This window comes from Rousettus aegyptiacus, unplaced genomic scaffold, assembly GCF_014176215.1.
Source record: "Rousettus aegyptiacus isolate mRouAeg1 unplaced genomic scaffold, mRouAeg1.p scaffold_m13_p_13, whole genome shotgun sequence".
In the NCBI taxonomy this organism is placed as follows: Eukaryota; Metazoa; Chordata; class Mammalia; order Chiroptera; family Pteropodidae; genus Rousettus; species Rousettus aegyptiacus.
The window spans coordinates 13,448,017-13,471,804 of record NW_023416288.1 but is presented as its reverse complement, the minus strand read 5'-3'; the positions used below and the strand labels follow the sequence as shown (position 1 = coordinate 13,471,804).

General features: G+C 32.0%; 2 protein-coding genes across 10 annotated transcripts in view; one reads left to right on the top strand and one right to left on the bottom strand.

Moving 5' to 3' along the window:
* Positions 1-11,166, top strand: part of SLC25A40 (solute carrier family 25 member 40) — a 45,775-nt gene extending 34,609 nt beyond the window's left edge. For 2 of the 6 annotated variants that reach the window (XM_016148005.2, XM_016148006.2), the window contains exons 9-12: positions 2,135-2,244; positions 4,474-4,555; positions 8,920-9,000; positions 9,382-11,166. In XM_016148005.2, coding sequence (XP_016003491.2) covers positions 2,135-2,244; positions 4,474-4,555; positions 8,920-9,000; positions 9,382-9,494 — 386 coding nt within the window. In that variant the 3' untranslated portion in view covers positions 9,495-11,166. The other 4 variants (XM_016148010.2, XM_016148008.2, XM_036230314.1 and 1 more) reach the window with 4 other exon arrangements.
* Positions 11,167-12,379: 1,213 nt separating this feature from the next.
* Positions 12,380-23,788, bottom strand: part of RUNDC3B (RUN domain containing 3B) — a 121,894-nt gene continuing 110,485 nt past the window's right edge. For all 4 annotated transcript variants that reach the window (XM_016148004.2, XM_016148001.2, XM_016148003.2 and 1 more), the window contains 2 exons: positions 20,969-21,087; positions 12,380-14,805 (listed from right to left, as the gene is read on the bottom strand). In XM_016148004.2, the coding sequence (XP_016003490.1) occupies positions 14,660-14,805; positions 20,969-21,087 (265 nt within the window). In that variant the 3' untranslated portion in view covers positions 12,380-14,659. The remainder of the gene's footprint in view (positions 14,806-20,968; positions 21,088-23,788) is intronic.

Sequence of the window (23,788 nt, the reverse complement as noted above, 5' to 3'; positions counted from 1 at the left end):
AATCATGAAAAAGAAGTATAAAAAACTAATAAATAACTTGTAGAATGTGCATACCTCAGTAGTATTAAGGTTCATCTTTTTTTTCTTTTGAGTTAGTCCTTTTCTTGTGCGCTCAAATTTACATCGCTGTGCATCTTTTCCTTTTCATTAGTATTTTTCTTCAACATTTTGTGTTCAGTTATTCTGTTCAGAAATACAGTAATAGTTTCCTAGGCCAAGTGTATTTTTTATTTTATTTTTTGATGCAGAAAAAGTAACGTAAATAATGATGAATATTAATAAAATGAATACCTGCGAAGTCACCACTTCAGTATATGAACTAGAATGTAGCAGTTTTTTAAATCATAAAACCACATATATCCTCCACTGTCACAGTGCCAGTGGTAACCACTATACTGAATTTTTCTTTATCATTTATTTTTAAAAATAGCTTATCATATATGCATTATTGCTAAATAGTAAATGATTTAGTTTTGTTGATTTTCGAGCTTATTTTACTAAACAATCTTCTTAAGATTTAGACTTATTTTTATGTGTAACTATTTTCTTCTTTTTTATCCTTGTTTATGTATGAGTTCACAAATTAAGAATACGGTTGTTAAAATTTTTTAAGTCACATAGTGTACATGTACAAGAATTTCTCAGGTATTAGATTTGCTGGTTCACATAAATATATACATTTAAAATTTTATTAGATAATATCAAAATCTTTTCTGAAGTGATTGTGTGGATCTACACGCCTACCAGCTTCTTGCTGCTTCATTTCATAGCCTCACCAGCACTCTTATTGTCACAGTTTATCTAGTAATTTCAAGTGGCTTTCTCACTTTAATTTTTATGATTACTAACGAGACTGGGCACTGTTTCATTGGCCATTCATTTATCCATGACTGACTTGGGGTTATGGACTGAAATAAGTATTCAGTTGCATTCCTATCCTTTCTTGCCGTGAATGGATAGTTATCCCAGCATCGTTTATTGAATAACTATACTTTCTTCAGTGATTTGCATTGTCACATCAAGTTTTCTTGTATGCATGGATCTGTTTCACTGCCTAATTTGTCTAACCCTGTGCTATTACCACAGTATTATCTAAATTACTAGTGCATTAGTAAAAAATCTTGATGTTGCCTTATTTTTTCCCCCTAAGAATTTTACATTTCTTTATTACATAATTCTAAAGTGTTTTAGTAAAGATTTAAAAATTTCTTCATAAAGATTATATACAACTTTTTTTTTTAAGATTTATTTATAGGTATACCTACTCATTCCTAATTCTTGTAATTATTTTAAAATCTCTATTTTTGAAAAAATGTTTTCTAAATCTTTGAGACTGGTGTTACAACCGATTTTTGTCTGCTTGCTTAAATAAAGCTACTTTTAAAATTCTTGTAAATTCTAATTTGTCTGCACATCTTTGGGGTTTTCTGTATAGATAATATGTTTCTTCATTTTTAATTATTATAGCTTTTATTTTTTTCTATCTTATTGTGCTGCCTAGGACAGCTTTGAATAGTAGCAGTGATGATGTTGCATCTCTATTATTTTCCTCATTTTCAAGGAAATAGTTCTGTTGTTTCACTATTATTTTTTGGTATAGGTTCTCGATGCTTATCCTTTATCAAGTTAAAGTTTTCTTTTAATCCTAGTTTTCCAAGAAATTTCTTTGCTCTAAATAAAAGTATGTTCAATGAATTGCTTTTCCATCATTTTAGATGATCCGGTGGTTCTGTCAGGCTTATTATATTTACATTACCTTTGCATTCCTTGGATAACCCAATTTAGTCATAGTGTTTGATCTTTTATGAAACACTTTGTCTTCAGTTTTATTTAATTTTTGTAGGATTTTACACCTATGTTCATGAATGAGATTTGCCTATACTTTTCCTCTCTCTTACTGTCTTTGTCAGGTTTTGGAATTAAAATACAAACTTCACTAATGCCTAGTTTTATAAGACTGCTAGAATATTACTGAGAATTTAGTTGCTTTTTAAAAAAAATCTCACCTAGTATGTGTCTGAACAGAAAGCAAGTGTATAAAGGTCAGAATTTCTCTTTTCCTTTAATATATAACCTCAAAAAATTTTAAAGTCTGCATTTCATTTCTAAATATGTTTTCATTCTCTTTTTATAGCAATGTACTGGTATAACTATGAAGTTTTAAAGAAATGGTTCTGTGAGAAATCTGGTTTATATGAACCTACATTTATGATCAACTTTACTTCAGGGGCATTGTCTGGTTCTGTAAGTTTGTTCTTTTAATAAGCCAGAATAATGATAATCTTATTAAAGCAGAACAACATATAATATAGCATTTCATATCTGTTGAGAGCACTTTTGGGCTGCACTGCTTTAAAAATGTTCTATTTACTATCCTATATTGAGGAAATAGATTATTAGCCATTCAAATATTTTAAAATGCACTTTGTGACTATGTTTTTATTATGTTAAAAATACATTATTATATTTCTGAACAACTTTTGGACCTGTTAGATAACTAGATTTTTGATAATAGTAGTTTAAATAGTGTTTTCTTATTTACAAAGTGTTTGGCAATTTGCTCATTAAATGTCAGTAGGTCTGGTTAGGTAATGTTTAACAGAGTATCTTCTCCTGTGTATAATTGGATTGAATAGAAGGAATTCATCCTCTGCTGCTAATTCCTGTTTCTTTGGGAATATTTTGGCTAAATAATTCTTAAAAGAATTTTAACAAAAATTGCATGTAGAAGGTAGGAATCTCAAATGACCATTTTTGGGTAGTAGAGAGTTTACCTTGTCCCACCCCTCCAAATAATGAAAATATTCATACCTAAGTTTTCAACTCAATATAGTGGATTTCCTTTATGCAGATTCATATCACCATGATCTTGGTCACAAAGAATTTTCTTATTCCAACATACTTACAAATGAATTTATGCTGACTTAGAGTGAGGTGCTAACATACTGTAGCCAAATTAAGAGTGAAAGAGCACAGTGAGATGATGGAGATCTGGAATAATTGTTATCAGATAAGAAAGCCTCTGTATTGAGTTGAAAACTTAGCTGTGAATATTCATAGGTCTGAGATCTTTAAAATTAAGTGTAGTAGGTTGTAAGCCTTTTGAAGCAAAAAAGCAGTTACTTTTTTAAAAGCAATTTCAATAGTTACAATGCCAGCAAAATCTTTTCATTATCCATCTTATTTGTGAAGTGATTAAAGGTAACTTAATTTTATTTAATTTATCTCTTAATCCAACATGAATGAAGAACCAATACTGTGTATTTTTAGAAATTCATAATAATTAGAATTACAGCACCAATTCAATACTTGAAAATAAATGTCATGTCTAAAAACAATTTGAATAATGACTTTAAAATCTTAGCAGCTTTCTAGTAATAATGAAGGAAAAGTTTTTCTATTTTAATAGTACTTTTTAAGAGAAAATTTATTTAAAAAAAATTTTAATGATCTAAAAAATACTGCTGCCTTTTGACTGTATTCAAATAAAAATTTGTCTCCGCAAAAAAAAGGCATGTCAGTGTGACAGTGTCCTGGGTAGCCTAAACTGCATCATTTTAGAGTGTTAAAGAGCCTTATATTACCTTATTACTACCTTTTGCTATTACCTGTTACATTTTGGAGATGGAGGAACAATAATTGATTTTATCTTGAAATCTTTGAAACTGATTTTATTTCAAGAATTTAAGTCAAAATTATTGGGGCGAAATAAAATATAAGTAATTTTAAGGGTCATTTATGAGCAGATTAGCCAAATGTGAGTTAGGGAGCAAAAAAAACCCAAAAGGCTAGGTTTTATTACACATGGCTGTGATATCAAATATTATGAGACATTCTTAAAGGAATTTAATTTTTTAAAAAAACTTCTTTGCTTAATTTTGTTATGAAAATAATTGTTGATTTCATTTTAAGTTAAGTTTTCAGAAATGTTATTTGTGAACTGTTGTAACTATTTGATAAATACATTGAAACCCATACAAAGGGTACATAGAACTAAAAGTTCAAAGTGCATTTTATTTACATTTAATTTTTTATCCTATAATTTTCTTAAACATTTGTTAGAAAAATTTAAGGGCTTGATATTTGAGAATCCCTATTTTAAAATATGTATCGTATTATACCTTCCATAAAGGAATAATAGAACACACAGGAGAATCATACTGTGGAAACTGGTTTTGGAGTCAGAGAGGTCTAGTTGGAATTCTGACTCTGGCACTAGTAGTTGTGTGACCTCACAAAAGTACGGGAACTTTTTTGAGATTATTTTACTTGTGAATTTTGGGAGAAATACATAAGATGTGTATCTGTTTTCTTTAATAAAAGTTTCTTTTTAAATATATCTGGTTTTATTTTAACTTTCAGTTTAGTTATGATTTTCAGTATTATCCCGATTAATGTGCTAATTGGAAGAATGTAAAAATATTTGGGGAAAAATTTAAAGGTAGATTTAAATTAATCATTTTTTTTTGGTAGTTTGCAGCTGTTGCAACTTTACCATTTGATGTGGTAAAAACACAAAAGCAGACACAACTCTGGATGTATGAAAGTCATAAAAGTAAGTTAAATTAATTTAAAACATTTTCAAGCTGTTATGAAAATTTTTGTTTTTCTTTCCAGATACTGTTAGGAATATTTAAAATAAGGATAAGATTTTTTTTTCCTCTGCCTGACTCTAACTGAAACTAATACACTGTTAGAATGAAAAACTCAGAAAAAAATACCCTAAAACCAAACAAAAATTTAAGAAATCTTAGTCTATGTAGTTTGCCTGCCAGCAGTTAAATCCCTTATCTCCTGTATAGGTTACATTATATGTTTTTTTCCCCAAATCTAGACAAATTAGAGTGAAGTATAGTAAATTACTGAAATCTTTTTCTCTTCGTGTATTTTGTTTTATTAATATGTGTAGAATTATTTATTCTTTCCTGATTATTTTTTACCTTTTGTTTTTATGGTGGGTTTTTTTTTCTACCTATTATCTATTTTTACTTCTTTATAACCTGTAATTACTTCTAGAATTAAAGTGTACTCTTAGTTGCATATATTAGTTCCCTTCGGTTATTATTATCTGTAGAAAGTATATAGTGAACCCCTTGGTAATTATTTATTACAAAATTGTGTTATGTAAGCCTTGTGATTAGCTTATTATAATGTAAATAAACTGTTCTAACCCACCATTATAATATATGGCATACAAAATAAAATAGATATTCTCACGTTGAAAGAAACATTGATAACACACCTCTGAAAATAAGTCTGATTGATATTAGTAACAACTTTTTTACCTTGACTAACAAAAGTCCTAGTCAACTCCAATATTAGAAGTGAACTAAATCCTGAGAGGTAATCAAAGTTTATTATCAGGGTTCTCCAACATAACTGTTTTAGGTATGAGCCTAAGCCCTATCTCTTCTCCCTTGGGAGTTCAGAATTCTTTTGTTTAATTTTTCCATCCAACTCATCTGAATTTCTGTTCCTCTGATAAGTGAACTATTGAAAGTAGTAGAAATACTCTCTTTGGTGTAACTTATCATAGATGATTGATGACTGGTAGTAGTGGTGGTGGTGTCATTGTCATCATCATCATCATGGTGGTCATGGTAATGGCCATTGTGACAATGAGGGACAAGGTAGGAATCTCTACAGGTAAATTTCTTCTGCACACTAAAGTTGGAGATCCACTTACCTAGGTAGATAATCATTGGAGTCACCTGGGGTGCTTTTCCCACTACACCAAAGGCCGAGTCTACCCTCAGTAGACTCATATTTAATCTAAAGTGGGGCTCCAGCTTGTGTATTTTGAAAATGTATTCTAGGTGATTGAGTGTACATCCTCATTGAGACTGGCACCAGGGAGGCATCTTCTTTCATTAGCTCTCACTCTTACCTATCATTTTTTTTTTCTCCATTTAAACCCAAAAGGAGAAACCTTTAAATAAGCCTGGGGTCTTAATTTTCCATAATTATTGTTGGTCACTTTTACTTGTTATTCTGCTTCAGCTATGAACAATTTATATTTAGCAAAATATGTTTCTGTTGAAAACTACACTTCTGATTTGAGTAATATAAGCCCATATTTTTTCTCATTTTCATTGTACATTTCTTGTCCCCATGAAAGAAGTAAATCAGAAGCATCTTCCTCCATTCCAGATCTCAGCTATACCAAATCCTTTATTTCCCTGAAAAAAAAAAGAAAATACCTATAGAATGATGATCAGTTCCATTCATGAATAGGATCTCTGTATCAATGCACTTAAACCACTTCTCCCATTCTTCATTAGTCGACTGTGATTAAATGCCTACTTGGTGTTGGGTACCATCCTGGTGTATACAGATAAATGAGGTAGAAGCATCTTAAGTCTTCAAAGAGCCCATAAGCTAGTGGAGGAGAAGCACATTAGGATGTCGTAAGTGCCAGATCCTACAATATAGGAAACTTTAACCTCATTTATGAGTGCATTCTTCATATTTAATTTCTTAAAATTTAATCTTCTGTTTCAGCTTTTTAAACCTGGTTCTGATTCGCCTGTTTTCCACAGGTTAACTTTTTCTCTGAACATATTCAGTATTTTAAGATACTTCAACAGAAATTTTAAAAAATCATTTTTAAAAATCATTATACTTGGCAAATAAACTTCTAAAAAATGCTCAACCTTAATATTAATGAGGAAAATGCCAACCAGAACGGCAGAGGACATTATATGCTCTAGATTGTTGAGGAGGATGTGGAGCTGTGGGAACTTCCATGCTGTGCAGGCGGGACTATAAATTTGGAAGAACTGTTTGGGAAATAATTTGGCAATATCAAGAAATACTTTTGAACAGACAATTCCACTCCTAGATATGTATCCTAGAGAAACTCTTTCATTTTTACAGGATATTTGCTGAAGGATTCTTAATTCCCAAAAGTTAGAAAGCACCTAAATGCCCTTTGACAGGGAAATGAGTAAGTTGTGTTAATCCATATAAAGTAATACCATACAGCACTTAAAACGAATAAAATGTAGCTGCATTGTCAACATAGATAACTCTAAAGCACATTACAAGAGTAAAAGTACAGTATGATACCATTTATTTAAAGTTTAAGAGTATGAAAAAGCAAGAGTTTAGTTTACAAATGTGTTCAGATGCAGTAAAAGTTTAAACACATGGCATGAGAAAGATTAAAAAGAAAAAAAGACAAGAGAGTAGTTACCTCTGAGGAGAGAAGAAGACTCAGCAGAAAGGGATATACAGGGGTCTTCAAGTGCATCTGAAAGGTACAGTTGTTAGGATTTGATAAATTTGATAGTAAATGAGTATTTTATTGTTCATGCTTCAAATATTTAATAATCAAACAGTATGTTCTTATAATGTAAGAAGTTACTGATTAATTACCTTTAGAAATAGCTATTTAATGTTGGAACTTTAGGCAGGAGATAATTTTAAGGGTCTGTTAGCGCTCTGTCATGGCTTATCTTCAGTTATTAACTTTCTGTCCATTTTCTTTTACATTAATTTCACGCTGCTGTTGAAATAGGGACCAATTTGGGGCTTGAGGTCTACAAGATTAGAAATACCCAGCTATTTGGCTTCTTCTCTTTCACCAGTTGTTTCCAAAAGTTAAATGTAATTTAAACATAAAGTAGAAAGTTGCCAACTTGTAATATAATGTTTTTATCATTGACTTTTTTTAGAAAGTTAAATTTCATTCATAAATACTTTGTTCTTGGTTTTAAAGTAACTATCCTTCCAATTAGGGTGCTGTAGTTATTATACTATTTATATTGAAAATATAGCTTCTTAAATCATAAGGCCTTGTTTATATTCATAGAGAATCTGATATTTTATATAAATGAAACGAGATTATAAGCCCCAGTCCACTTAGTGACAAAATTCTAAAGAGACATTTTTGAAAGATATCTGTCTCTTATCTTTCCCTTTTTTCCTAGGGATGCTTCATAACATGTCCTTTAATCTTTCTTAATGACGCAGAGATTCATCAGTGTACACATTAATTATTTGTAGGGTTTTGCAGCTCTCAGAAGCTAGTGAGGGTAATACAGGAGTATTTGCCCATCATCTAGCTGATCTCAAAGACTGAAATCTTCAGCATGTCAGCTGTCTCGGTGTTCACATGGTAGTTGCCTGCTTCTTAGCAGGTATGTTATTGCATCTAGTAGTCTGTGGGCTAAGCCAACATCATTGGGTAAAATGAAGGTAAGTGAACTTTGTATATGAACAGCTCATTCATAAGCTTTATTTTTGAACTTTAGTGACATCTATTTTTCCTTTTTTTTTTTTTTTTTAATTAGTTTTTCCCTATGTTCCGGACTTTTGAGAGGTTGCAAATAAGTGAGATGTTACTGTTAGTTGAAGGATGAATCTGCCTTTTGGAGGAAACAGAGCTGATCTAACTTCAAGACTGGCACATCTATTCAGAAAGGTTTTAATAAAGCTGGACCTTACTAGAGAGTCTGGGCCATTTTCCTCAGAACTTTTTAGAAAGAAAAAAAATTTAATGTACGCAATAAAAATTTAATGCAACATGGTTATCAGGGCTTCTCTTTAGCTTTGGAAACCCGATGAAGATATTTTTTTATCTTTAAAATTTTTCATTATGAAAGTTTTTAAGACTTGAAAAAAAGTGTAAAGGATACCCACTTCCAAGCCTAAGAAACAAGCATCACTTCAAGAGAAACCTTTGGCATATTCCTTGATTCCGCCTAGTCCTCATACACCTTTAATCTTAATCTTTTTCTAATTTTTAATGACTCCAGCTATTAGAACTATTTAAAATAGCTCTTTAGGCAAACAGATCTCTCATTATTATAATGGAATGATATTCCCCCAAAGGCCATAAACACTATTTTATGTGTATTGGTATTAGAAATTAAATGGTATTTTGTAATAGTATCATTTCTTTATTTTAACATTTAGTTTCTGTGCCTTTGCATATGTCAACCTGGGATATAATGAAGAACATTGTTGTTAAGAATGGGTTTTCTGGACTATTTACAGGTAAAAATATTTGCTTTACCAAATTATTGAATAAAATGATTACTTTTACTTTTAAATCTATCACCTTCCTAAGTTAACTTTCAGCAGGAAGTTACTGAAAACATTCCACATTTATGATTTTCTCCTAAACATCTTTGCTATAAATTTAAAAATGTTAAATATTAGATTTACTATCAATAAGATAAATTTCTATATAAAGTAACATGGAATAAAGTGAGAAGGTCGGGAGTGAGTTTGGTTTGTTCTTTGACAGCAGTTTATGGCAAATATTTAATATATAACTTCATTTAATTTGATCATTTTTAGAATAAAACCAAATAAATTACATTTTAAAAAAGTAAGGTAAAATTTGTTCTTATGTTTTTTCTGTTTTCTTTTCAGGCCTAATTCCCCGTTTAGTTAAAATTGCTCCTGCTTGTGCCATTATGATCAGTACATATGAATTTGGAAAGGCTTTTTTCCAGGAACAAAATGCTCGAAAACAGAAATATTAGTGACGGTGTTTCAACTCAAAATAACAGTGGCCAAATAATAAGATGAAGACTCTTAGGCAAGAACTTTTTCACCATTATTTTACAATGATTTTATGTCTGTCTTTCCTATAATTTAAATGAATAGGAATTTGTACTTTGCCTCTAAATCATTATCCTAATTTTAAAATAAAGTTTGTTATCCTAATTTTTGAGATATTGAAAAGGATATCCCAGAAATTATAACCATTGAACATTTTTATAAAGAAAAGAAAAATTAGCACCGGAAGTGGTAATTTCTGAGTTTCGATTATACGTCGTGGCATAACAATCTTATGTGGGAGTGTGTCTGATACATCAAAACATATTGAATTAAGTGCTGAATTATGTACTGGGTCTAAAAGAAAAATGCCAGGTCTTTTATACACATTTAAATCGTGTACATAGATATTTAAGCATTTCAGCAAAATAAATAGGAGGAAGTCTTTAAATAACATTTACCAAATATTACATTACTTATTTAAACTTCAGAAATGCATTAGATTTTTTGTTTGAAGTCTTCACATATATTTATTAGGATTTCTCCAATCAAAGATATGGCTATCTTTATGAACCAAAATATAATTATTTGTGTGATGTAGATGCTGCTATTTTTGATGACTAAAGACCCTGTATTACTACTTACTGTTTCTGCAAGAGAGGGAGGTTGAACTGGTTGCTTTAAATGTTCACTTCAGTCAAACTTGGGTGTGTAGTGGAAAACCACATTGTGTTTAGATTCCTAAAAATTTTTTGGCACGGAAGGTCATCAGGTTTCAGCTGTGTTGTAATTTATGTATCACTGTGGTGTTCTCTAGGTCACTTCTGTTGCTTTGTTCTATCTAATTGGATATTAATACAATATCAGTCAAAAATATTTCCAAAATTTTCCATGATGATATACATCTAACAGTTTATTAGACCAAGAGACTAAACAGGCAGCAATTTCCTTGAAGAAATAGCTTTTGGTCACTGTAGGCCAGCAGTCCCCAAACTTTTTGGCACAGATGCTCCTATGAGAATCTAATGCCTGATGATCTGAGGTGGAGCTGAGGCGGTGATGCTAGCGCTGGGGAGCAGCTGCAAATACAGATGAAACTTCACTTGTTTGCCTGTTGCTCACCTCCTGTCATGAGACCTGGTTTCTAACAGGCCACAGACCCCAGGTTTGGGGACCCCTACAGTATAGGCTAATGCCTGAGTAATTTAACTTATCACTATAGGAATGAAATGAAAAGAATATGATGGCAGGACAAGAAATTATATTTTTTATATTTGATTTTCTCAGGATATACATAAGAAAAAACACTTTATTGTAGTTTGTGTATTTTATGAACGTGAAGCATTTTTTCCCTTAAAATAGGTAATATGTTTAGGTAACAAATCTACAGTATTGATAGAGGAATTTATTTGTATTAAAGTGTTAATGTTTCACCAGAAATAAGCTATATAAGGTTTGAATTTAACCTTTTTTTATGCTGTGATTTAAATTTGCAACATACATATCCATAGAAATATAGGTATTTGTGATTTTATTTTCATTAAAATATTGTTTTCTTAAGTTAACATCACTGTAATTCTAGCTAAATAGTCATATAATGTGTGGACTTTTATCTTGAACACTGCTGTTTAACAGTATTAAACTTAATTTGGTTTTGTCATGCTTCTTTTCGATAACTGATGGGTAGAAAAAGAGAATATTTAGACTTAGATCTATGTTCTCAAAAGGCAGTCACATATTTCACCTTACTATCACTTATAAATACCAGAAGGAAATTTTTCAACCCTATCCCCAATACTGACTGCACTTACAGAAAATTATCATTTTTGACTAAAATAATTTAAATTTAATTCCCTAATAGTTTTTCTAACATACTTTACTTGCAGTGTATCTGGATAAAAAGGAGGATGAAAGAAAGCTTCAGCTCTCTCTGTACTTAAGTGGTTAAAATAAGCATTAATACTTTGGTTAAAAAAAAATTAGCAACCAAGAAGGGTTTGTTTAGAAATTGTGTTCTTGGTAATGTTTCTGAAAGGAAAATTTCATTTTATTAATAGCAAATTTTCTAACATGCATATTTATGTGCAAAATTTTTTAAGAAGCAATGTCTTATTCAAGTACCATTTGCTACTTTTCATATAATACACATTTGACTTTTGAAAGGATACAGTGTTGAAATAATATGACTTTGAATTCTTTCCTTTTTCTGGGGCATAAATTCCAGAGATGTGGGAAAATTTAGTCTATCACTTTTGAATTTTTTTCCAAAATGAATTTTAAAAGAAACTACTGCTCTTATATTTTAATCTGTCATTCATCACTTGAGACCTTTTATGTGGTAAGCAGCATAAAAAGCACTTGAGATGAAAAATCATCACTGGCCCTAAGGAAGTTCAGAGCTATGATTGATTGATAGAGGTGTGAAAGGGGAGTAATACAAAAGCTCCACTAAGCTTGGGGGTGGAGATGGTGTACTCAGGAAATGCTCCTAAGATTAGGACAGGTGATCCAGTTAAATATACAAGTGGGTGTCTCTATTGGGCAGTGGGATGTAGTCCCAGTGGCTCAAACAAAGAGCGTTCATGCTTAGTGAGAGGAGATCAGATTGGAAATGTAGTTAGCGGCACTGCCAGAACTACTTATGTACTGTGCCACTGCGGTAGATGCTGTGTATTCTAAAACATGTCATGTTATTTAAAAAATGTATTTAATTTGATGAGTTGAAATAAGGATTTCTCAAACCATTTTCAAATTAGTATTTTAGGTGTTTAAGTAATATACATTTACCACATCTGTTGAAACAAAAGTCCGTGTAAAATTTATCAAGTAACTTTTCTTCAAGGATAAAATAAGACTACAGATTCATGGTACAAAATGTTTAATATACGTGCAACAAGTATAATACATCAAGGCAACAAAATACACATGGAAATATTAGCATGTAATTCAGCATTCTATTTTGGGGAGGGTCTGTGAACAGTAAACACCACCTAAAACTAAAGATTGAGACATAAGTTGTTTCCTCATGCACACATTAACAAACTACCTCTGTAACTACTGTGAAAGGAACTGTGGAAAATTGAATTCACATTAGCAGATGAATTTTATACCAAGAGCTCCAAGAAAGGAGGAAAAGTCATGATCCTCAGGTGTCATGTTTAAATCTGCATTTAGCAGCACGTTAAGATGCACAACTTATTTGTATACATTAGACAAACCTGAAAAAACTTATCAGTTATGGAATCTTGAAATAACTGTGTTATAAAAATGTATGGAAAAATTTTAAGTGATTTTTTAAAATTATTAAAGGATAATGTCAAGTTGAGAGTTAACCATGAATGATAAAGCATTTAAACATTCTGATCTTAGGAAAGCAGCAATAGTGCTTAAGGCTAGCCTAAAAATTTGAAGTTCCCCTCAACCAATTTCTCACTACCGCCTTCCAAGGTTTCCATTGTCTTCCTTATATACCTTGCTTTATCTTCCGTGCTGAGTAAAAACTGCTTTGGATACCGCACTCCCAATGTGGTATACAGAATTAAGATATTAAAGGTACCATTTCAAGAATATTTGCATTTTTACAAGTAAAGCCGTAAGCTAAAAGAATAAAGCTCTGAGTAAGTTTGGTACATCTAAGAAAACTTATTTTAAGGGCTTTCAGGCATCCTTTGTCCGTGAAATGATAATGTTTGAACTCTCTTACAAATGAGACTAGCCTTGTTATTGTTACCTTAAATTTTAAATGATGAGAACTAAGCTCTAAAGATTGCAGAGAACCACCACACTCCTACATTTCTGATACAAAGAATGAATGTGATAAGCTCAGCACTTCTTTCCCTCCTCTCAATAAAAACTATAGGAGGAACGTTCTTCCTATAGGTCAAAGCTGCTAAGTTTGAATGTAATGTTTTATTAATAAAAACAGCACATGAAGTCTCCAATAAATATTGTAGCCTCTTAATGTAAACAATGTATAAAACTTCTTTGGCACAACTGATCATGTTTTCCTCATGTTACTTACTATAGAAAATATACTTAATACATTTTCTCTTTCAATATGGTGGAATTTTTAGGGACATAATGTATAGTTCCAGAAACATTTAAATATGGTTCACAGATTTTTTTAAAAAGAAAACATTTTTAAACCATAGAAGTGCAGAGATTTTTAGCATTAACATGAGATTATGACATGACTAATGATAGAAGCTATAAAACATACATGATACAATTCATTGTTGCACACACAAGAGAAAAAACAGCACTGTCTGCCAGACATTAAGTATGGTGATTACCCTCCTGATCCTAATTTAAAAGCTTCTCAAATACTTAACTGATCTTGAAATCTTTCCTGATCAAACTTTTGTTGACATCTGTTCTACATTTTTTAATGTTTCCAATTTTGTGGCATATTTGATTATATTTTTAAATTGATAAACCTTTTAAGAAAATTTTGAGAAAACAAGGTGTTTATTCATTTTACCTAAATGGCCTGAAATACTGTAAAATACTTTCCCTGTGAACCTAACAAATTTAGTAACTACCTAAAGGCCCATTCCTATAAAATTTATAAAATATTAAGTGAGATGTTGATATCAAATGATAATTGTTAAAGAACAACTAAAGAAGACACTATGAAACTGCAGATGAGGACATTCTCATATTAAAAACAAGGCTTTTAAACATTAGAACCTAGGAAGAAATTAATAAAAAAGTGAAATTGGCAAGTCATTTTTAGAAATTTCAATCACTGCAGAAAAGAGTGAAAGAAAATACTTAAGTCTGGAATAAACCTTGAACTATGTCTCTGGCAATTATGATATATATAAACATTTGAAAATCACCTGAATAAATATGTACAATTTGCAATGGATCATTGATTTAGAGGACCTCTGAAAGTTTTTTTTTTTAAAGCCTATTCATTTTAAACTTCCTCAGTGACAAATATAAGAATTTTAAAATGAAAAATGTCAGGATCATTTTTTTTTTTTCACTCAAAATTTTACTTGGAGTGGACTGAACTCTAATGTAAGCAATAAAATTCCAGTCATGTGCCAGAACAATATAAAACTCTGAAGGTTTTCCCAGCAGTCAAACTTATATAAATAGAACATTTGCAACATAAAATTTTTTGGCTTTTACATAAAAATGTTCAGGATGGAGTTAGGCCTGGACTTGTCATCTCTGTTGTAGGACTTGCAAGATAGTCATTAGATTTTAGGCTTGTTAAAGATTTGTAACTTGCCACTGATGTTAGAGACCCACAGAGACCGAGTAATGAGGGAGTATCTTCTTTACCTGAAAATTAGGATAAAATAACATTTAATTGATTTGAAGAATGATACCAATAAGGACCTAAAAACTTCCTATTTTACCTAATATTGCATATTCTTGAATATTGTGATGTTAACGGTTCCTAATACATATATACACATACATAAACACATGTAAAATTATAATAGATTAAAAATAATTAAAATATGAGTTAATATTTTTAAAGCAATAAATTTATATGGGAGGAAGAACTTGTCAAAGTTAACAAAACTTTCTAGCCCAGATGACTGCGAGAGTAGTAGTTCCTATCAGAAACAAATTAGTCATCAGGAGCAGAAAATGGGTTTTGTTTAATAGCAAGAAAGGTCAGTTTTGTTTTAAATGTATTGACATGGAATATGAACTCCACAAGTCTTCAGATGGTGCTGTTACAAATGTTATTGTTAGAAGTCAATGGCCATCCTCTATGTACAAGGCACTGTGATAAAAGATAAATTTTAAAACCACTTCTTGTCTATAGGGAATTTAGTATATGGTGGAAACATATACAAACAAAATTATAATGTGCAGTTAGTGTAGTGAGAACAGTAAGTCAAGGGCATTATGGAGGCCTAGAGGGGAAGTATCCAAACCAAATCAGAAGGTATGAGTTAGAGGCAATTAGAGAAGTTTCAAGGGAGAAAATGACCACCGAACTGAATCCAGTGGGCATGCATACCCAAGGAAGCTCTGCAGAGGACCAGCATGGACAGAGGCACAGAAGAGAATTATCACCCAAGGTACAAGCAAGAAATGAGACTAGAGGGATGGATAAAGGCCACAGAAGACTTTACAGTTCATGTTAAGGAGCCTGGAAATTATCTTGTAACCATTATAAGTTTGTAGTGTGACTTGAAATCAAGTCTTCTGAATTCAGAGACTATATTCTTGGTCATACTCATAGTAGGGAGCCACTGAGGCCTTTTTCATAAGGGGCTGCATGGTTAATTTGTACTTTAAGTACTTGAGGGTTCTGTGAAGCATGATTTTGAGGGAAATAAAGTAGTACTTGGTGAAGGCAAAATGTTAGGTGAGAAGAGCCATGAATGACAATAAATTTTGAGAACTGGTGAACGGCAAGATAACCAACTCTGTAAGAAAGAAGTTTGGGGTGGGAAGGAAAGTGTCAGTGAGGAACCAGAGAGGCAATAAATATATATCCTAATTTTAAGGAATGCCTAAAAAGATTCTTTTAAACTATTAGAACCAATGTGTGTTGAAGTTGTAGCTGGCCAAGAGGGAGTTGTGACACAGTTGTTTTTGCATGCACATGATCTTGATCATCACATGTGTTCACATAGGTATCATTTTAATTGAGTTGCCTGTTTATATGCTGCTCAAAATGCTTTCCAAAACAGTACAATTTGCCCTTAAAAATAATAGTTGTTTGTTCATAGAAAAGCATGAGAAAAGCAGGATGTAAGTTTCATATTACTGAAACAAATATTAACAAGAATTACTGCAGTTCGTACCTATAAAACAAAACAAAGTGCTTGAGAAGAAATTCATAGGAAAGGGAAAAACCCTGCAAGTAGATGAGGCTTGATGACATCTGCAAAGGATTGCTTATCACATGCCAAGCACGTAACTGAAGGCAGAAGAAAGTCCTCAGAATACATCAAATAAATTTTGAAGCACCAAGCAATTGGTGTGCAGGATTTCTGTTAAAAGGTTAAACATCAATTTGTTACAGAACTCCTGTTGCTTTTGATGAGAAGCTGTTTTAACTTGCAAAACCATTTGACTTAACGAAGAAAATGAAACTATAAATTAGGCAAATAGGAAAGTATCTGTGTAAAAATGTGCAGGATATTTGTTAGTAATTTGAAAGAAATCCCTGCAATAGTGGAGTATTGTTTTAGGAAGTGGTTCTCTGTTGGCAGAGAGTGATATTGTGAGGAAAGGCATAGTCACTGACAATTTTGATTCACAAAAATGACTCAGAAAATATAAACTGAACATGAAGAAGTTCTTGACGATTCACTTTTATTTTTCGTATTATAGAGAAGTAAAATTTTAAAATCTATGCATAAAGTCTAAAGTAATTAACAATTATAAAAGTAAGAAAACTCATTTATAATACCATCTAAAAGAATAAAATACTCAGGAATATAACCAAAATGCAAGAGTTACACACTGACAACCACAAAGTAATGCTATACTTCCCAAATTGATCTACAGATTCAATATAATCCCCTTCAAAATTTTAATCCCATTTTTTTTAAAGAAATGACAAGCTAATTATAAAATTCATATGGAAATGCAAAGGACATTAAAGAACAAAGTTGTAAGACTCACACATCCTGACTTCTAAACTTAATTACAAAGCTACAGCAATCAAGACAGTGTGGTACTAGAGTAAAGATAATGTATTGACAGAGACATATAGACCAACAAAACAGTATTAAGAATCCAAAAATAAACCCACATAATGTAATATATTTCAACAAGAGTTCTAGGACCACTCAATGGGAGAAAAGAATAGTCTTTTCAACAAATGGTCCAGAATCAGCAGAATATCCACATGCCAAAGAATGAAATTGTACACTTAGCTCACATTATATACAAAATACAAAAAATTAACTCAAAATGGATCAAAGACCTAAAAGATTTAAAACTATACACCTCTTAAAAGGAAACAGGTGTAAATCTGCATGACTTTGGATTAGGCAATGATTTCTTAGATATGACAACAAAAGGAAAGAAAAACTGGATAAACAGGACTTCATCAAAATTTAAAACTGTGAGTTAACACTGGCAAGAAAGTGAAACAAAAAATCCCTCAAAATACTTGCAAATCATAGATCTGATAAGGGTCTACTATCTAGAATATACATATACATAAAGAACTATTACAGTTCAACCATAAAAAGACAAATTTTTAAACGGTCAAAGGATTTGAGCAACATTTCTCAAGATGATGCATACGAATGGCCAATAAACATGAAAAGATGCTCAGCATTATTACTCATGGCAGTGCAAATCAAAACCATGAAGTTCCACTTCAGACCTACTAGGATGGCTATAATAAAAGAGAACAAATATTCGTGAGGGTATGGAGAAACAAACTCTCTACATTGGTGGTGGGATTGTAAAATGGTAGTCACTTTGACAAATAGTTTGGCAGTTCCTCAGATGGTTAAACATGATCTAACCAATTCCATTTCTAGTTATATCCCCAAGAGAAGTAAAACTATGTGTTCACATAAAAATTTGTACGTGAATGTTCATAGCAGCATTATTAATAGCACAAAAGTGGAAACAACCTAAGCAGCTAAAGAATGGCTAAATCAACTGTGGTATATCCAAACAGTGCGATGTTATTTGGGCATAAAAGGGAATGAAGCACTTATATATGGTGTAACGTGGGTGATCTGTGAAAACATTATGCTAAATCAAAGAAGCCAGACAAAAAGGGCTATGTATTGTATTATTTCATTATATGAATGTCTAGAATAGACAAATCCAAAAAGACAAAGTAGATTAATAGTTACCAAGGGATGGGGTGGGGAGGAATTGAGGTTGACCACTAATAAGTACAGGGCTTTCTTTACTGGGTAATAGCAATGTTCTGGAATTAGGTAGTGGTGATTGTCATAATTATGTCATGTACCATACAAGAATATTTCAGTCAGCGACAGGCTGCATGTACACCGGTGGTCTCATAAGATTATAATGAAGCCGAAAAAAAATTCCTGTAGCCTATTGATGTCATAGCTGTCATATCTCTTAACGCAAAGCATTACTTGTCTGTGTGGTGATGCTGGTGTAAACCTGTGCTACCAGTTCTGTAAATGTATACAGCACATACAATTATGTTCAGTACATGGAACTCAATGATAACAAACAGCAATGTTACTGGCTTATGTATTTACTTTACTTTTCATTGTTATAAAGTATACTCTTTCTACTTATAAAAACAGCTGTCAAACAGTAGGGTGTGTTACTCTGACAGCAACCTCACACATCTCATGTTTATGTGTCTCTTGACTGTATCATTTTCTGTTTTTTTTGTTTGTTTGTTTGTTTTTACAGTAACATGTTGCACAGGCTTGTACCTAGGAGCAACAGGCTGTACCATGTAGCTTAGGTGTGCAGTAGGCTGCACCATCTAGGTTTGTGTAAGTGCACTCAGTGATGCTCACACAATGACGAAATTGCCTAATGACACATATCTCAGAACGTATCCCAATTGTTAAGAGGTGCAAGACTGTATACTAAACACCATTAAATTGCACACTTTAAAACAGTGAATTTTGTTATGTGAATTACAGTTTGTTGGGTTTTTTAAAAACTTGTATAAGAGTCTATTTGAGCCAAACTGATGACATATGCTGGAGGCAACATCTCAAATGTTCTTAAAACAAGCTATTTTTATTTTTAAATTAAATTTATTGTGGTGACGTTCGTTAATAAAATCATGTAGATTTCAGGTGTAAATTCAGTAGTATGTCATCTGTATATTGCATTATGCGTTCACCACCCAAAGTTAAATTTTTTCCTGTCATCATATATTTGACCCCCTTTACCCTTTTTGACCTCCCCCGCTTCCCTCTAGGAACCACTAAACTGTTGTCCATGTCCATAAATCTCTGTCATGTTCATTTGTTGCTTTCAGTTTTATATTCCACATTAAGCGAAATCATATAGCTTTCAACTTTTTCTGTGATATATTTCGCTTAGGTCTAAGAGCTCTTAAATATAAAAAAGTGCTAAGAGATATGGAAATGTATTATAGTATAATTGTTGGCATTTTCTTTTTCTTTTTTTGTGGTACATAAAATAATGGTGTATCCTAAGACCCAAGGCATGTTAGATTTGATGACATATGGTAGCTCCTAGTAGTTACTAGCACAGTACCTGTCATGTGAGGGGTTTAATAAGTGCTTCTTCTTCAAAAAAAAAAATAATAACAAGTTCTCACCCTTTTCTATCAACAATTATGGTGCTGTAGTAAGTAGTTTGAATTTTATTATGATTGCCATTGAGAGCCATTGGCGATTTTTAAGTAAGGGTATAATACTTTCTGGTTTATGTTTTCAAAGATCGGTGATTGCTGTATGGAAAATGGACTATGAGGGGGCAAGAAGGAGAGATGAAAGCCAATGAAAAAGCTGTGGCAGTAGTCTATTTAACAGGCTTGCTCCAGGTGGCATAGACTAGGGTTGAAGTAATGGAGATGATACATCATTGTATATAGCACATGTTGTATGGGGGCGAGGCTGACAGAACTTGCTAATAAACTGATTTGCAGTTGTACGGGTAAAAAGTAGAATCTATGATAATGCCTATGGTGGTGCCATTTATTGCAATGGAGAAGACAAGGAAGAAACTGGAGGCATAGAAGAATGCAAGGTCCCCTGAGGTAAGAAACTGTCTCTCCCCAGCTCACATAGAGCAGCAGATGTAGAACTGGGCAGAAGAAGAGAGAAAAGATGTGAGCACCACATAATACAAACACTAGTCCAATCCAAAGGGCTAGAGTCACAGCTCTGCTCCTATGCTGGGTGCAGGAAAGAAAAGAACTTGGAACCAACTAAGCTACTAAAGTTTAAAAATGAATAGCCTGAGTCTTGAAAACTGAAATGCGATCTTTGAAAGTGGCTTGGAAAGTTACGTAACTGGATCAAGATATTGTTCGTGAAGGTACACTCAAGGGGAAATGTGGTTGACAGAGCACAGCTGAAAGCAGTAAATAGGAAAAAGAAAACTCTTAGGTTTATTCCCCAAGTTTTTCTGAATACTGAACAGCAAGGTACCAAAAGTGACTCAAGAAGAGAAAGGGGTCAATTCGCTCAAAAGCTGCTGGTGTGTTTAATAGAGAAGCTGGAAAACTGACTTTAACAATCAATATGGCAGTGGTTAAATTGCTTGGATACATATCAATCATTTCATTAAATGGTAGAGACACAAAATCCATATTGGAGTGGGCTGAAAGGAGTATAGGAAGTGAGGAAATAAAAAATGAGAGTCTTTCAAGGTTTGCCTCAAACACAAGAAAAAAACAAGAACAGGCCATTTTTAATAATGGTAACTTCATCCTTAGCATGCTTCACAGAAATATCACTATTATTCTTCAGCAATCCTCAGCAACCAAAGTATAGATAATGCAGGAAAAAGTGATTTTCAAATAGAATTTTTTCCTTACCTTCACTGATTGAATTTAATGTATCTTGTTTTCCGTCTCCTTGTGACTGACCTGGATCCAGTGAAGTCTGAGAAAGGCTAACTTCAGCTGATAACTGGTCAAGACTTTGATAACTTTTTCTGTAAAACAAGGGTATAATACTACTTTAATTTCTTCGCGCACACACAAAAAATAATAATTTCCAGAGATATTCTTTTCTGGTTTTCTTCAATTTATTGAGTATCTGATTTTCTCCCCAATTTTTCCTCTAAACTTTATCAAGGCTGCAATAGGATCTCCATTATACTTCACCCTCAACCCTTTTAGAGTTGTGTCTATTTAATCCACTGAAAATGGAAAAGAAAACAATTTTTCAAACAAATTTAAATCCTTACACCAATTGCTGAGTATCCCGCTGGTTAGGAAATAGGGACTTCCGGTTATTATCAGTTGTCAAAAGAGCAGAAAAATCTACAGATTATACTTAATGCAGAATCAAAATTGACATAATAATGATCTAGTGTCTCCTAAGCACCTAAGAATTCTTCAATGCCTTGATATTTTACAAGTGGTTATTATAACAAATTATTATAAATTCCTGTAATTTAGAAACTTAAAAAAATGCTGAGTAATAAAATACTTCTTTTGTGTTAATATATATTAACATAATTAACCTCTTTCCTCTATTTGTAATTGTGAGCCCATTTTCAGGAAAAACTTATAAATGGAAAGTTAATGAAAGTATATTATTAAACTGTCCTTATTTGTTTTGTCAGGATAAAACCAACTAAAAAGGTATATGCAGCTTTGGTGTTATTGACATTTCAAGTAAGAGAACAGAATTCATTGTTATTTCTAAATATAAATGCCCCAGGAAAACAAATGTGATTTCTAGGTTCAACATCTATTTCCCAAGGCAGTCAAACCCTATCTAATTTCTTAGCAATGTTATATATTATGTTATAGGAAAGCATATATAATTGAAATGATCTATTACACAGCTATTCTTTATTCTTATTTGCAAGAACAGACTTATAAATTTATCAAATGTATATAAAGTATGGGGGATATATACAATAGGTACCTTTTTTCCTCTAAGAAATGAGGTGATGGAATAACTACTAGCTTATAGTGCAGTGTTCTCACTTTATAACATGAAGACTTTTCAAATGTTGAGAGTATAAAATTTCTTAATTACATTTTTAAGTAACAGGAAGTTCTACTCTAGGAAATTTCCAATAATTATAATAAATAACATGTATATGAGCTGCACAACATGTAATTAAAAATGATAGGCACTATTCTACATATTTTATATATATTTATTTAATCGTCACAACTAAGTCAGAATTATTACTAGCCCTACTTTATAGCAGAGGAAACAGGAGCACAAAGAGATTAAATTTGAACAAAGATTAAATTTGAGCCTGGCTCTAATTCTGGACCCTTAACTACTATGCTATCTCCTCTGCAGTATAGGAAGAAAATATTTGGCTTTCTATTTTATTAGAAACTATTCTTAAAGAATAGCCTTGCTTGCTGAGATAGACCATATACATTATACTAGTGTTTAATCAAATCACTGAAAATTACACTTGATTTTCATTAAAATATTAATTTACTTAGCTATAGAAGAAATTGGGAACACAGGAATTAAGGGAAATATAAATAAATATTTTCCAAATTATTTTTCTGTGCCTAATAGGTAGAAGGCACAGAATGGTTTAAAGTGAGTTTCTGACACTAACTTTTCATCATAGGAAACTTGTTAATGTTGCTTTAAAAATCATATATAGAAATATTTGCAAACAAAAAGATAACAAGCAAAAAACACTTAGAATTCTTTTGAATATTTTAAGGACCAAGAGCTTGATGACACACATTTACAGTAATCTCAGGGACTGTCATGCTTTTGAGGAAGGAAAGCTTGTAAACGCAGCCTCTGATAACGGCAACACAAAATGAGCTTTCTGCTGCCATACTGACGTTTCTTTCAGAATATCACGCTTCCAAATTCAGAATGATTTCAGGACCTTTCTACACTTTAATTTGTCACTTTTAGTGAACAGTCCTTGAGTCTATAGGCTTTACTTAACCAAATGCCAATGCATACAGAAATAGAATTTGGTAGACGGCGCTGCTCTGCAGCAATGACATAAGTTCCATGCCTAAATTAAGCACCTTACTCATAAGATAGTAGAGCAGTGCTGGTCAGTATCTTCCTTTCATGAAACTGACTACAGACCCACTATCTGGGTGAAATCTAGTTCAGCTCCTTTCACTCATGACAAAGATGGGTTGGGTTTCTACATTCTTACCTGATTTCCAATGCACTTGGAAACTCCATTTGACAAATATATGTTGTCATGGAGTAAAACTATCTCTGGGAGTTCTGTCTTTAAAAGGTCAGTGGCTAAATCCTAACTTAGAATTCTAGACTCATTAACATCACACTGTAAGATTTAAATGTAACCCACCAGACACAGACCAATTAACAATCTATTACTATTTCTCAGAGAAATTTTCAAAATGGTAATAGCTTACTTAATCAAAATAAGAACCCAAGATAGTCATGTATTATGACTACATAAAAGTTTATAGTTTAATCTGTGTCATACATTGTTAAATATAATTTAAACTTGGAGGAAGGGGCATTTGGGACATAATAAAATCCACTGCATTCAATATATATTTAAACATTTAAAAAATCACTCAAATACAAATTTCAGAATACAGAATTGAATAGAAAATAAAGGCAAACTAAAACGAAAGTGAGAAATAGGGCCGAATTCACATATTAGTAAATTTTTCTACAATCTCACACTTTATAGCAGTGATCAG